We start from the raw sequence: 14,660 nt of genomic DNA on the forward strand, positions 1-14,660 counted from the left end.
GCTCTACCCCACACTACCCCAAAGTGCGGAACAATATTAATGCGAATTTGCAGCCGCTCAAGTGTATAAAGCAATTTCCAGCCACCTATTCGCAATTCCACACTCCCGAGATGGCATCTCCTCCTATCGCTGGTGTCTACACACCCGTACCAACATTCTTCAAAAATGACTTTTCAATTGACTACGAGAGTCAGATTAACCATGCTCGATTCTTGCACGAAAACGGAATTGCTGGACTAGTTATCATGGGTTCCACCGGCGAGGCGGCACACCTCACGAGACAAGAACGGGCATCGGTAATAAAGGCGGTGCATGAGGCTCTCCCACAAATTGTCATAATTGCTGGAGTCGCACAAAATTCTATTCAAGACACCATTGATGAGATTGATTCAGTGAAAAATGCTGGTGCTAGTTATGCTGTGGTTCTACCATCATGTTACTTTGGTGCCTCTATTAAACAAGAAGGAATAGTTGATTTTTTTCGAACGGTAGCCGACAAGTCTCCGCTACCAATCATGATCTACGTCTATCCTGGAGTCTCCAATAATATCAATGTTGAGCCCCAGACGGTTGCCCGGCTCTCGAAACATCCTAATATAGTAGGAACCAAACTTTCCTATGGTGATGTGGCCCACCATACACAAGTAGTTTGTGATTCATCTGAAAATTTTTCAGTGTTCACTGGCTTGGGACAAATCTTGTTGCCAACATTGTCGGTGGGATGCTGTGGTACAATCGATGCCTTGTCCGGATCGTTCCCTAAACTTTTTGTGAAACTATTTGAACATTACCAGTCTGGAAACTATGAAGAGGCGCGGAAGCTTCAGTTCGTTGCATGCAAAGGAGAGGAAATTGTAGTTCGTTTTGGCGTGGTTGGAATCAAGAAATTGGTACACTCTAGAGGTTTTGGAGAGTCATATTTGGGTCGGGTTCCCTCAAATCATGATATTGATGCTGAGACATGGAATTCTTACTCCGGTACTATCAAGCTCTTGGAGTCTACAGTAGCAAATCTATAATGTACATTTTACTGGAGATTTACAAATAAACCACCATCCACCAATATCTGTGCTCCTGTAACATAGGATGACAATTCACTAGCTAGGAAAACCACAGGACCAACCAAGTCGTCGGGAGATCCTAATCTGCCCAATGGTATACGGCTCTCCATATAGGCTTTTTTGTCTGGATTTTTCAAGTCTTGCTCATTCAACTGTGTTCTTATTGTACCAGGTAGAACAGCATTACATCTTATCCCGTGCTCACCCAAAGCGCAAGCAGTGGATTGCATCAAGGACAAAATACCAGCCTTCGTTGGCGTATAATGAGTCTGTAAACCTCCTCCAACCAATGCACTAATCGAAGAGATTCCAATGATGGAGCCTCCTTTTCCCTGACTGATCATTGCTTTGGCAGCAGCCTGGGTTGCGAAAAAGGCACCGTCGAGGTTTACGCTGACGGTTCGACGATACAACTCATAATCTATATCTGTGAATTTTTCAAATTTGCAAACCCCAGCGTTCGAAACGAAAATGTTCAATTCACCAAAAGTCTGTACGGTTTGTTTGATCAAGTCCTCGGCCGTCTCAGGCTTGGAAATGTCTCCGGGAACCGCCAACAATCCCGGGACTAGGGTTCGAAGTTCATCTACAAGATCTTCTTGACCATGCATGAAATTTATGGCAACATTTGCACCATGTTTATGCAATCCAATAGCCAAAGCTCGACCTATACCTGTAGCAGCACCGGTTATAGCCACGGTTTTCCCTTGCAACAATGACATATTGGTATTTTTCAGGCAAATTGTTCGTTTAAATTCGGAAAATCTGGGGTAACCCCGGACTAATTTTACTCCGCAATATATGCAAGATCGAGCGATGAGATAAAGTCGGTGTACAAACAGCAATTGTAGTGCACGTTTTAATATGACTTTTGGTATTATTGACTCCCACATCCATCTTTTTGCGGAAAACGGCTCCTATAGTTTGAGGTGGATGGAGCCAGGACACAAATTGCAATCTGATCACACGGAGAAGGAGTACCTAGAAAACGATGAACATTTGAGTCCGGACTTCCGTCTTGAAGGTTATGTAGTCATTGAAGCCGATGCAGAAACTAGAGATCAAGCTGGACCGGAGGGATGGAAACCATCGATTGAAGAGTGCAAGTTTTTCTTTGAGCATGAATCGAATAGACCCGATTCTCGAATGCTTGGTGCAATGCCTTGGGCTCCTATGGTAGACGGTAAGGAAGCCGTAAATGAATATCATACTCAATTGATGAACAGTATGGGTCCCAAGAGTGCCAAGTTGATCAAGGGATACCGTTACCTTGTACAAGATAAGCCAGATGGTCAATTACTCCTTCCCCATTTTATCGAGTCTTTCCAATGGTTGGCAGATAATGATCTTGCGTTTGATATGGGTATCGATGCTCACCTGCGGGGGTTTAAGCAATTTGAGGAGTTGGAGCAGCTACTAAAGAAAAACGAGTGGTCTGACTATCATGCTTAACCCTTTGGCAAAACTCAATTTGGATTGGCCTATGAATATGACTTTCTTGTCGGAGACGTACCGAGCGAAATGGATCTGGCTTTTACTGGTTGCAAACCTCCCTGGGGCACACGATATATGTTAAGTTTAGTGGTGCATTGATGACCTAGATGAGGAAACTGGCAAGGACGATACAAAAATTTGCAGCCTTATTGTTCCATACTTGAAATACTTGTTGGAAAACTGGGATCACCACTATATTATCTGGGGTAGCAATTGGCCCGTTTGTACCGTCAAGGGAGGACCTGTGGCATTGAAGAGATGGGTTGAAATTGTGTGGCAGGCATTCGACCAACTTGAAGTTTCTACTTCTGTTCGTGAAGACATTATGAGAAATAATAATCGGGTTGCTTATAGATTATAAATCGAATAAATGAAATGAAAAGAATAATCGTGAACAATAATGTTGCTTATAATTTATAATTGCTAAGTACTTCCATTTCCAAAAAAATTTAACGAGTCTCTTGCAATTTGGACCTTTTCATCATCCAGCAACTTCGAACAAGATTCGTTGCAAAACTTGGTCAAAACGTGCTCAATGTTCTTTGGCAGGTATACTGGCTTAAAGTCCATCAAAGTAAGGTTCTCACTGCTGCGTACTTCAAACTTACTAGTGAGCGCCTTTTCGAGTGCTCGGTTGATTGTTTCTTCATGACCAAAGTATTTCTCCTCAAAATCACTCAATGCACTCTTCAACAACTCTTTCTCTTGTGTTTTTGCATAAAAGTCGGGAACCACTCCCAAAAGTTTACCTTTGTTCAAAACCACATATCCTCTTTCTTCGAGGTATGAGATCAATTGTTCATGAACCAAAGACTCTACCAATTCCCTTGTTGCTTGCAATTGCACTATTGGTACATCTCTTTTTGAGTATACCTCTTCTATCAATTGAGCTTTAGTGGCTCCCAAAGGTGCCTGGAGGTTACGCACCAACAAGAATAGTACCAAGCGAGATGGGGACCAGCTGAGTTAGTACGAAAGGATTACGTCTGTGACTTTTCACTTACTATTCTAAGAAGCTTGGGTGTTCATGTGTCATTTTGCAGACCCAGGTTCGGCATTCGTGGTGCTTTAATATCAATCGGAGTAATACTGTGAATTATTGTGGGGTTGTGGGGAGCCGCGGAGAATTAATTTTCCAGCGATGAGAAGAATCTCGGGAATGCTATTTAAATCTATGCGGTAAATCAACTTGACCCCAAAGTTGCCATGGCTACGTTTTTTTAAGGAATTGGTGTTCAATGCAACGCCCACCAATGGTCCTTGGGACAAGTACAATATTTCGCCAAGTAAGAGGACAATTTTCCCCACGACGGTCTATTCTCAGGAAGGTGTGGTTCTCAACTCACAAAACCTTGTGGGTGATAATGAACAAGTAGCGTACTTGAAAAATGCCGGAGCTGCGATTACACTTGATTTTGGGATCAATACGTGTGGTTTGTACGCCATTGAGTTTGGAAGCGTACTGAACGCTTGTAAGTCGGTATTCTTGAGTTTTTCAGAATCATCATTATTCATTGACAAGGACAATTCCGATAGGAGTATGGACTTTTTCATTGACGACAAGGTAATTGAGGTGCCTGTGAGTGAGGGAAAGTACGTTTGTCCATTTGCCCAGCAAAGAGGAGGGTTTAGATATATGACAATATCGACCAGAAGCCATGGTGAAGTTGCGCTCAAAAAAGTCTATACCACTATGAACAACATGCCCAGTTTGAAAGAGAATTTGAGAGACTACTCGGGCTATTTTCACTCGAATGACGATTTGTGTAATACCATATGGTACGCTGGAGCATACACCATTCAACTTTCCATTATACCTGCCAACAGTGGAAGAAGAAATGACATTGTAATGCCATCTACGGGATGGTCTAATGATGTTCGATGTGGTTACGGGTCTGAAGTTTTGGTAGATGGCGCAAAAAGGGACCGAAGTGTTTGGTCTGGTGACAGATCTATCTCCCAATTGAGTGAGTTTATTGCATTCAATAGTGAATGTGGAAAGACAGGTACTGACTGGATTTTGAATCATCAGCTCGAGAATGGTAAGTTTCCCTATGCTTGTGACCCAATCTACATCTATGGCTCCGATACGTACCATATTTGGACCATGGTTTCAATTTACAATACATTTTTTTTGAACAATAATTCGCAAGAGTGGTTGGAAAATGCATGGGAAAAATACAAGAAGGGTATTTCTTACATTTGGCCCCAAGTTGATCACACTGGTACGCTAAAGATAAAGCAAGGGTTGGACTGGGGAAGACCACCAATTGAAGATCACTCAATGTCTGCCAATTGTATTTTGTATCGTGCTCTTGTTAATGGTGTGGAGTTGGCAGAGTTGGTCCATGACACGGCAACGTCAAAACTTTACTCTGAAAGAGCTACAAGCTTGAAAAAGAGTATCAATGAAACGTTGTGGGACGAAGAAGCAGGATTGTTTTTCGATAACGAGAAAAGTTCTGTGCATCCTCAGGACGGTAACTCATTAGCGCTTGTTCATGATGTTGCTTATGAAGACAGAAAAGATCGAATTTCCAAAGAGTTGACGAAAAATTGGAATGAGTATGGCGCTGTGGCTCCTGAGTCAGAGGGAATGATATCTCCTTTCATATCTTCATTTGAACTTTTAGCCCATACTTCCACTGGAAATGTTGACAGATCTTTTGAATTGTTTCGTAAAATGTGGGGATACATGTGGAATGCCGACTACGGAGTGAGATCGTCACTCATTGAAGGTTATTTCAAAGACGGTTCTTGCAAGTATCCTTTCACATTCTATGATCCTGCTTATATTTCGCATTGTCATCCTTGGGCTACCGGTCCTACTATTTGGCTCACTTTTGACGTGGTTGGGTTGAAGTTTACTGACCATCGTCACAAGCTTTGGACTTTTTCACCCAAAGGAGTTTACGCTGAAGGTAGCTTGGACTTTGCAATGACAGGTTTTAGGTCCCATGAAAGTGGTTTCATTAGTGCGGGATGGAAAAAAGTAACTGAAAAGATTCTTCTTATGGCAATCAAAGTTCCAGAGAAGACGCAAGGAAGCATTGGAGTGCCAATTAGAGAGGGCTCAGAGATATGTAAAGTTGAAGTCGACGACGAGAAGATCTCAAAAGATTTGGACTCTACGGGTTCTCATTTACTTATTCCGAGAATTGGTAGTGGAAACCATGCGGTTCTCGTATACTATAGCTAGATCGAAATTGAATTATGAGATAAACCGAAACACTGTAGGGTAGCGGAGGATCATTTTGCCGTTTTCTCGGAGAATGGCGTTGTTTTCCGCCCAAATTGGATTTAATTGCACTTTTCGGCCGGGGTTTTAATTTTCCGCAAGCGGGGCATTCGTATTTGCGTACCCCACATTCTGCATCTCCAGATTCTCGATGAGTCGCTAACGCGAGCCGACCGTATATAAGAGGGTTCGGTGGCTGCAATTGTCTAGCTGCCTTTCCAATGTCTAATGAGAAAGCACCAGAAGTGTCGGAGTCACCAGCAGAATTTTCTGTTCCCACTACTCTTCAAGAAACTGCTCGTGCTCAGCAAAAAATTGAACACGATTTAACGAGATGGCAGGCAATTAAGCTTTATCCTTGGACAGCCTTGTGGATTCTTCTCATCATTTGGGTGTTGATCTTGGTTGGGTACGAAAATCAAGCTGGAGCGTATATGTTATTTCCATTCCGCATATTCAGACAAGATTTTGGAAAAACCGTTTGGAGACAGTTATGTCTTGGGATTCCCAATGGGCAGTCTGCTATTTAGTGGAGGTCCTCAAAGGCTCTGTTGCCATTGGTTCGGTGATTGGAATCTTGGTTTTGTTGACCGTTTTGGTCGTAAGTAGGACCATGCTCGTTGCCGTACTGTCTCACCTTACCGTTTGTCACTATTGAATTTATTTCCACTAACTATTGAAGTTTTTTTCGTTGGAAAATTTCTTAATGGTTTCTGCTTGGGAGTTTTAGCAACCGTTGCTACTACTTATGTTTCGGAAGTATCACCATTGGCATTACGAGGAATTGCTGCGGCAACATGTTCGTTATCTTTTTGTATTGGTCCGTTCATTTGCTACTTGATTAACAATACCACCAGCACTTATACCTCACGGATGGCATACAGAGGAGTGTTTATCCCACAATGGATCTTTGCTGCAATTGCACTTTCTTATCTTCCTTTCCTTCCGGAGTCTCCATACTATTTGATATTGAAAGGTAAGGAAGAACAAGCATTGAAAAGTTTGAAAAAATTGTATGGACAAGCTGATCTCGTTCAAAATCAATTTGCAGTGATGAAAGTCACTGTGGAAGAGTCCAAGCTCGTTTCAAGCAAGTCTGGAACTTACTTGGACTGCTTTAGACTCAAGGATTTGAAGAGAACATTTATCATTACCTTTTCGTTCTTCATGCAATCTATGAGTGGAGTTTCATTTGTTGCTGGATACTCCACATACTATTATCAATTGGCGGGCTTTTCCACTCAAAGATCTTACCAGCTCAGTTGTGGAGCCCAGGCATTGTCAATTTCTGGGGTAATTGCCTCGTGGTTTATCATTGACAGGTTTGGTCGTCGTCCATTAATGTTGTGGGGTACGCTCGCATTGACTGTTTTGAACTTAATTGTTGCTTGTACTGGTTTGGAAACACTGAATCCCACCTCCATGACAGTGGCTTCCGCCTTCATTGCAATGTACAACTTTTTCTACAATATTAACATTGGACCATTACCATACATTTTGGCTTCGGAAATCTCATCGGTATTTCTTAGAGCAAAGACCATGGCTACTGCTACTACAGTTAACTATGCCATGCAATGTATGTGGTCGTTTGTGTTGCCTTATATGTTCAATCCTGACCAAGCTAACATGGGTTCCAAAATTAATTTCATTTTTACAGGGTGCTCATTGCTTTCGATTTTTGTGTTCTTCATTTACTTGCCTGAAACAGCTGGTAGATCTTTTGAGGAAATCGATGAAATGTACAAGATGCTGGTTCCTCCTAGAAAGTGGAAGGGATACAAGACCAGTATTCAAGAGGAGAGTGAAGAAATATATCATGAAATGGAGGAAAAGAAGAATGTATCAGAACATGTTGAAAGGGTATAATGATGAATGCAAGTTCGGAGAAGATGAACCATAATTACTGTGTTTTTAGGGGAAGTGTTTTAATTGAAGCAGCGTAAAATGGCTTTAAAATCAAAATACTGAGTTGTAGATTTCTGAGAGTGGACCGCAAGAATTATCATGGATATACTGAACGGCTGCAAATTGAAATTTTTGATTTCAGTTACTTGCTTTTTGTGGCATAATACTATCCACAAGCTAATCAATTCACTTTTTGAGCATTCAGTTCATTTTTAGTGGGTGAACAATGTCGAGCAAAATGGCTGCGAAATGGTTTTGAGCGACGTAATTGAATTGGAAGTTGGTAGATTGTAAAGTTTCAATTGAAGGAAAAGTTACATTCCGACTATGGTGATGGCCAAGATGATACTAAGCGGACTTTCAATTCTGGTAGTAAAGTGCTTGAACAAATTTCTGCTCTTGAAGAATAGATTGCAAATTTTTCACAATTATCGACTAAGCGAGTTCCGTTACACTACCGAACTACCAATCTTTACAGTTCCAGCTGTGCTAGACGACTATCAGAGGAACTTGGTGGTTACACTGTTTCCACTTTTGGTACCTTATCACTGCGAAATGTGGCTCGCGCCAATCGCACATTGCTATCTTTTTGCATTTCGCATAATGCGATTTTTTTTCGAGGTTGTAGACGATACGCACAGAAAACATACCAACCTACCCATTCATAACCACTCGTATTTCATCCGAGGATCCACAATACCATTTCGGTTGCGCAGCGATAACCTCCGACAGAACGCCGTTTGTCGTATAATCTCGTGACAAACTCCGACAGTTTCATCGACAAGAAATCTGCCACGGCGTTTTTCAGTTCGTGCATATGCGGGGCGCATCGATATCTCTCAACCGGGTGAAATGATTATTTGTACCTGCACATTATGCCACGGCGATTGTTATCTTAACTGATACGGGGTCCGGATGTGTCAATAAGATGGTGCCATTGTTGACCACTCCTGAACAAGGTGAAATTCAGAACGGCAATTAATTTTCAATCAATTATCCGCAACCACCACAGAACAAGTTATCTTGGTTTTGCCATTCACACAATTTGTGGTTGCTATTGTGTCGCACCTCGACCCCACACTGTTAAAAATTGGCACACGGCGCTTTTGCGGTGCGCGCACGTTGATAAGGATAAGCGGCGTCAGGCTATCAGGTGGGATTCCTGGGCGTTCCAAATTGGGGGCGTTTGCGGCCATTATTATAAAAGGGCCTCCATTTCAACTTTTGTTCATCCGTTGTAATGCCAGAAAAGGAACTCGAATATATCCGCTCCAACGAGGCGGCAGGTTCTGATGAGAAGAACGGTGGCGTTTACGTTGATGCTTTTGAAAAGTCCCTGGCTAAGGAAAGTGGATGGACCAAATTCAAAAATGGGTTCAAGCCATACGAGCAAGAAGAATTGGGACTCGATCCTAATCTTACTGATGTGGAGAAGATGGCCATCATGACTGCTAACTCTCCGCTCTCTCGTTCTCTTAAAAATCGTCATTTGCAAATGATTGCCATTGGTGGTTCCATTGGTACTGGTTTGTTTATTGGTTCCGGTAGCGTGTTGAGTACTGGAGGTCCAGGTGGTGTGTTAATTGCTTACTGTCTTATCGGTTCGATGATGTACTGTACTGTTCAATCCTTGGGTGAACTTGCTATCACCTTCCCTGTGGCTGGTGCGTTCGTCACTTACAATACCAGATTTATCGACCCATCTTGGGGTTTCACTATGGCTTGGAATTACGCTATGCAATGGTTGGTTGTGTTACCTTTGGAATTGGTGGCTGCAGCTGTCACTATTCAGTTCTGGCAAAGTACAATTAATCCGGTGGCTTGGGTGGCTATCTTCTATGTGTTGATCTTGTCGATTAATTTCTTTGGTGTGAGAGGTTATGGTGAAGCTGAGTTCACCTTTTCGCTCATTAAAGTTCTTGCCGTTGTTGGATTCATCTTCTTTGGTATCATTGTCACGGCTGGTGGTGGCCCAAACCACCATTACTATGGTGGACACTACTACCACGACCCTGGTTCGTTTGCCAATGGTTTCAAAGGTGTTTGTTCCGTGTTTGTAACTGCCGCTTTTGCTTTCGCTGGTACCGAATTGGTTGGTTTGGCTGCTGCTGAGACCAGCAACCCAAGAAAATCGTTGCCAAAAGCTACCAAGCAGGTGTTCTGGAGAATCACCTTGTTCTACGTGGTTTCCTTGGTTCTTGTTGGTTGCTTGGTGCCCTACACTGATCCTAGATTGGGTCTGGGTTCTTCAAGTGTCGATGCCAGGGCTTCGCCTTTTGTCATTGCTATCAAGAATCAAGGTGTTTCTGGCTTACCAAGTGTGATGAACGTGGTGATTATGATCGCGGTGTTGTCCGTGGGTAATTCTTCCGTGTTTGCATCCTCCAGAACCTTGGCTGCATTGGCGTGTGCTGGACATGCTCCAAAGTTCCTTGGTTACATCGACAGGGCTGGTCGTCCATTATGGGGAATTGTTGTGCAATTGTTGTTCGGTTTACTTTGCTTCTTGGCTGCTTCTTCTGAGCGTTTCACCGTGTTGAACTGGATGTTGGCTTTGTCTGGTTTGTCTTCGGTTTTCACCTGGATGAGTATCAACATTTGTCACATTAGATTCAGAAGAGCTCTCAAAGTCCAAGGTAGAGATACTTCCGAAATCACATACACTTCTCAAGTGGGTGTCATTGGTGCTTACTACGGTGCCATTCTTAACTTTTTGGTGTTGGTTGCCCAATTCTGGATTGCCGTATGGCCATTGGGAAAAAAGCCTAATGCCGAAGATTTCTTCATGTCTTACTTGGGTTTCGTTGTGATCATCTTTTTCTACATTATTCACAAGGTGTTCTGGGCCAGAAACTTCCATGTGTTCCATCGGGCTAAGGATATCGATATCGATACTGGTAGAAGAGAATTGGATCTCGAGTTGGTCAAACAAGAGATTGCCGAAGAGAAGGCACATATTGCCGCAAAACCTTTCTATGCTAGAATTTACCACTTCTGGTGTTAGAGTACTTAGATAATATTTAATTCCAGTGACAGTAAGAAAAGTGTAACAGAAAAAGAGGAAGGGCGAACTGGTACCTTTATGATTATTAGGGCATTACAAACTTAGCGCACTAATCTATAAGTTCAGTTGACTTATATCTGTTTACTGCGTTACTTTTTCTTGTGCTATTTCTATTTCTGATACTCGTCAGGGTAAAAGATCTTACGTTCCACTCCATCGGCTGTCAACACCACCATTCTGATCACACCTCCCGAAGAACCATCCCACTTGATAGCCTCGGACAACGCCGTCTTTATGAACGAGACACATTCGTCTTTCTCCATGTCTTTCTTATAGTTTTCATTACACCATCCGTATATGAACGTAGACCCCGAACCGGCAATGGCGTATTCCTGCTGATGTATAGAACCTCCAATGGGAATCAGATAAACCGTACCTTTGTTTTTCTCATCGTATCCAGCACAAATGATTCCCGCCGTCAAATTATCCTTGTTTTTGTAGCAAAGTTCTTGAAATATATTGGCAGCGATTTGTGTGGTTGGCTTTTCATCGTGAGGTAATTGCGACGTGTAGATTTGCATGTAATATTTGACAATGTCGGCGATAGCTTGGGTGTCGGCAGCACTTCCAGACCGACAACAATATATAGTATCGTGAATTTGCGTCAACTTGTCGGTGACACGATTGGCAATATAGGAGCCAGTTGTGGTACGTGAGTCAGCCCCCAATATTACGCCGTCCTTGAAGGTCACTGCCATGATGGAGGTTCCCAAATTGACCTCGCCTTTCTTCAAATGGGTTATATCTACGGAAATGCCATTCATGGTGATGAAGAAGTGAGCGCTGGTGGCGATTGCGAGTGAAAGTACGGTGTGCAGGTGCGCGCAGTGCGAAAATAGGTGCGACTTTCTGGTACATTTGGTGCGACTCAATTAGCGCGGCGCCTGAAACACTAATTGCACGCGATTCTTTGGTGTTTTTTATGTTATTTCCGGGGTTGTTGCCGTTTCTCTGGTTCGTGGCCACATTTGCCGCTGTAATCGTACCCTCAAAGTACTCGCTTACTAATGAACAACTAAACTATATAAAAGATGATCCTGCAGTAACTCATCTTGTCACCTTTGAAATTCTGAAACGAGTATATGGCGCCGATGGACCGCTTAAATTGGGTTTTTTGGAGTTAGCACTCTTTGGCGAGCTCGTGCCAATCACCGTTGATAATTTCGTCAAGTTGTCCAATCAAACCTTTGGGTATGGTTATAAAGAAGCCAAGTTCCATCGCATCATTAAAGACTTTATGATCCAAGGCGGAGACTACGAAAATGGTGACGGCACAGGTGGCCGTTCCGTGTTTGAAACAGCAAAGTTCCCGGACGAAAATTTTGTTGTCAAACACAATAAATTGGGGAGACTTTCCATGGCAAATGCTGGACCCAATACCAATGGAGCTCAATTTTTCATCACTACCAAGGAGGATTGTCTGTGGTTAGACGGTATACACGTAGTTTTCGGTCAGCTCGTAGGTGGGTTCGACACTTTACAGAAACTTAATGTGGTGGAAACAGATCATGATAGACCTAAAGAAGAAGTGATGATCTCTGGCATTGACATTAAAGAGGTCAAAGACAGCCGAAACGTTCACAATGATCTTGTTTTGGACACCGAAGTCGCGCCAGCTACAGGCTGGAACTACTCGCTATTTATTGTCTGCCTTGTGTTGGTTTGTGGGTTTCTTTATTACACCAAGGTGAGTTACAAAAAACAGTATATTATCGACATCAAAGACTCCAATTACTTTTAACGATGCTACGACAATAAACGGATTTATTTCACAAACTTGTAAGAGATATATACACCACCAAAAAAATTTATTAGAACACCTTCTGTCTTCTTCGCATCACTTTTTGGTAATCTCATCGCGATTTTCTTTGTGGGGTATGTCAGACTTTCCTATCGTCCTCGTCAAAAACTTACCCTACTCCAGCTCCACGGATTCCTTGTATGAGCTATTTGGCAAATTTGGGAACGTGCACCAAATACGAATCAGTGATGGCCTGTCGGAAGATGCTCCTAAAGGTACTTGTATTGTGATTTTCACCAACTTGGTCAGTGCTCAAAAAGCAGTTCAAGGTGCCAATGGTATCAATTTTCAAGGCAGGTACCTTGTGGTGCTGATGTATGCCGTTGATATTTCCAAACTCGATCGCCAGCAGTACGCTATACGAGCAGACCGACTTGAAAAGTTGAAACAAGAGCATGGAATACAGTAGATTTTTCATTTATTCGTCTATTACTTTTTCTCCTCCTTCTCGATGGATATATCGATCAAGCTCAATAAGAAGTAACTGGTCAAGCCAATGAATACGAAGCCAGCAATCTTGATCACCTTCCACCAGTAGTTGGTCTTGGTGTACCGGTACTTGATGAAGACATCGAGATTACTCAAATCGTCAAACAAGTTTTTGTAATGCAACGTCACCTTGACATGGCCGTCAGAAACATCAAGGTACGATGCCTCGTTCCCCAAGTCGAGAGACTCGGCAGCAATTGGAGAAGCAAAATCAATAAACTCGGCATTTTCAGGTAAGTAGAATGACAAGTAGACGTCTCCATAGGTAGCATCACGCAATGTATTCAATAAAGGAATCTTTGCCATGTAAGTATCTGGCTCATCGTTCACCTTGTGGACATAATCACCCAATTTCCCGTGGTATCCCAAGGTGAAATTATATTTCCATCCACCAAAAATGGGGAACCGTGGTTGAATAAGAAGGTTATTGGCAATTTTACGATGGCTCGAAACTTGTCCCACCAAGTCAGTGACGTAGTAATCGTCAAACAGCTCCTTGGCGTTGTATTCCAAGTGAGAAAGAGCAAAATGGTTTCTGGATTGCTCATATTTTCCCTTCATCCATTCGACACGCAGGAACCCCTTCAGTAATTCAGCTCCTTTATTGGTCAATTCGTAGTACTCTTCAATAAGGACGTTGCCAACTTCGGATCCTGGTAGCCAGATGGAACGGTTGTAGTTGGTGGCTGAGAGAAGTGGACGATTATGCTCGTATAACAAACCCATGGGTTGAATGGTATATGGCTCCAATGTCTCCAAAACAGGACCATATTGCAATGTGTTCTCCTGGACCTGAGGACGAACGTCCGGAACGTTTTCCGACGCTTTGAGGTTTGCCGTGGTGATTTCCATCTCTTGACCTTTGGTGATTCCCGAAAACGATAATGTGTAATCGGTGGTTTTATATGGAGAAAACACAAACTTGTTGAGCTTCAACAACAAGCTCTGTTTTTCGGCTAAGTCAATCTTAGCAGGCAATGGCTGTAAAGCATCCACGTAGACAAATCTAACTTTGATATCCAACGTTGATTGTGGAGCCACCGGCACTGGGAAAGTCAATTTATAGACGAATGGTTCGACCAATTCCGGCTCAATTGGCATGTTCAGGTCCATTAACGCAGCAGAAATGGCAGAGATGCTCGTGACAAAGCCATTGCCGTCTCCAACCGTCAAGTAGTATTCATTTGAAGGAGAATCTTGGAGATTTTTCACCAGAATCAATCCAGTTTCTTTAACGTAAGACCGACTAAGATCAATGGTTCTGGTATATCTGAGATTCTCCCATGCTGAGCCATCGATAGAAGCAGCGGCACAGGCCACCGCCATCATTATTGCCGTAACAACAGCATTCCAAACGATCATGGTGATAAACCGGAAAATGCCAACGCACTGTTGAACGCGGTGGTTATGTAAGCGGATGTGGAGTGTTAGAATAAGCAGAGAGATAGAAGTGGGTCTGGAGGGTAGGTTCGAATATGGAATATTGAGATATGTAAAGTGTTGATTTAGCTGATGTTATAATTTTAAGGATTTTGTGGCAAAAGTGAATTTGGTGGTTCGCATCAAGAGTCATAATTCTGGGCTGTTATTTTCAGCCAAAGTAAATCT

The 14,660-nt window shown here is 42.7% G+C and overlaps 10 protein-coding genes across 10 annotated transcripts; 6 read left to right on the forward strand and 4 right to left on the reverse strand. All coding sequences in view use genetic code 12, as the record gives it.

Annotated features, from left to right (window-relative positions):
• Nucleotides 1-110: 110 nt before the first annotated feature.
• Nucleotides 111-1,019, forward strand: PGUG_03590 (dihydrodipicolinate synthase family protein; the record flags this gene model as incomplete). The annotated part of the gene is made up of 1 exon (XM_001484159.1): nt 111-1,019. The coding sequence occupies one exon, from the start codon at nt 111-113 to the stop codon at nt 1,017-1,019; it is 909 nt and encodes a 302-aa protein (XP_001484209.1).
• An 8-nt stretch (nt 1,020-1,027) lies between these two features.
• PGUG_03591 (SDR family NAD(P)-dependent oxidoreductase) lies at nt 1,028-1,954 on the reverse strand (the record flags this gene model as incomplete). The annotated part of the gene is made up of 1 exon (XM_001484160.1): nt 1,028-1,954. The coding sequence occupies one exon, from the start codon at nt 1,952-1,954 to the stop codon at nt 1,028-1,030; it is 927 nt and encodes a 308-aa protein (XP_001484210.2).
• Nucleotides 1,955-4,062: 2,108 nt separating this feature from the next.
• PGUG_03592 (uncharacterized protein) lies at nt 4,063-4,653 on the reverse strand (the record flags this gene model as incomplete). Its single annotated transcript, XM_001484162.1, has 1 exon — nt 4,063-4,653. The coding sequence occupies one exon, from the start codon at nt 4,651-4,653 to the stop codon at nt 4,063-4,065; it is 591 nt and encodes a 196-aa protein (XP_001484212.2).
• On the forward strand, nt 4,096-5,754 carry PGUG_03593 (uncharacterized protein; the record flags this gene model as incomplete). The annotated part of the gene is made up of 1 exon (XM_001484161.1): nt 4,096-5,754. The coding sequence occupies one exon, from the start codon at nt 4,096-4,098 to the stop codon at nt 5,752-5,754; it is 1,659 nt and encodes a 552-aa protein (XP_001484211.1).
• A 912-nt stretch (nt 5,755-6,666) lies between these two features.
• PGUG_03594 (uncharacterized protein) lies at nt 6,667-7,659 on the forward strand (the record flags this gene model as incomplete). The annotated part of the gene is made up of 1 exon (XM_001484163.1): nt 6,667-7,659. The coding sequence occupies one exon, from the start codon at nt 6,667-6,669 to the stop codon at nt 7,657-7,659; it is 993 nt and encodes a 330-aa protein (XP_001484213.2).
• A 1,279-nt stretch (nt 7,660-8,938) lies between these two features.
• Nucleotides 8,939-10,702, forward strand: GAP2 (amino acid permease; the record flags this gene model as incomplete). The annotated part of the gene is made up of 1 exon (XM_001484164.1): nt 8,939-10,702. One exon carries the CDS (start codon nt 8,939-8,941, stop codon nt 10,700-10,702), a length of 1,764 nt encoding a protein of 587 aa, XP_001484214.2.
• A 170-nt stretch (nt 10,703-10,872) lies between these two features.
• PRE3 (proteasome core particle subunit beta 1) lies at nt 10,873-11,526 on the reverse strand (the record flags this gene model as incomplete). Its single annotated transcript, XM_001484165.1, has 1 exon — nt 10,873-11,526. One exon carries the CDS (start codon nt 11,524-11,526, stop codon nt 10,873-10,875), a length of 654 nt encoding a protein of 217 aa, XP_001484215.2.
• Nucleotides 11,527-11,684: 158 nt separating this feature from the next.
• Nucleotides 11,685-12,503, forward strand: PGUG_03597 (uncharacterized protein; the record flags this gene model as incomplete). The annotated part of the gene is made up of 1 exon (XM_001484166.1): nt 11,685-12,503. One exon carries the CDS (start codon nt 11,685-11,687, stop codon nt 12,501-12,503), a length of 819 nt encoding a protein of 272 aa, XP_001484216.2.
• Nucleotides 12,504-12,639: 136 nt separating this feature from the next.
• PGUG_03598 (uncharacterized protein) lies at nt 12,640-12,972 on the forward strand (the record flags this gene model as incomplete). Its single annotated transcript, XM_001484167.1, has 1 exon — nt 12,640-12,972. The coding sequence occupies one exon, from the start codon at nt 12,640-12,642 to the stop codon at nt 12,970-12,972; it is 333 nt and encodes a 110-aa protein (XP_001484217.2).
• Nucleotides 12,973-12,992: 20 nt separating this feature from the next.
• On the reverse strand, nt 12,993-14,414 carry OST1 (dolichyl-diphosphooligosaccharide--protein glycotransferase subunit; the record flags this gene model as incomplete). The annotated part of the gene is made up of 1 exon (XM_001484168.1): nt 12,993-14,414. The coding sequence occupies one exon, from the start codon at nt 14,412-14,414 to the stop codon at nt 12,993-12,995; it is 1,422 nt and encodes a 473-aa protein (XP_001484218.2).
• Nucleotides 14,415-14,660: the final 246 nt, after the last annotated feature.

This window comes from Meyerozyma guilliermondii, genomic scaffold, assembly GCF_000149425.1.
Source record: "Meyerozyma guilliermondii ATCC 6260 scaffold_4 genomic scaffold, whole genome shotgun sequence".
NCBI classification, from domain to species: domain Eukaryota; kingdom Fungi; phylum Ascomycota; class Pichiomycetes; order Serinales; family Debaryomycetaceae; genus Meyerozyma; species Meyerozyma guilliermondii.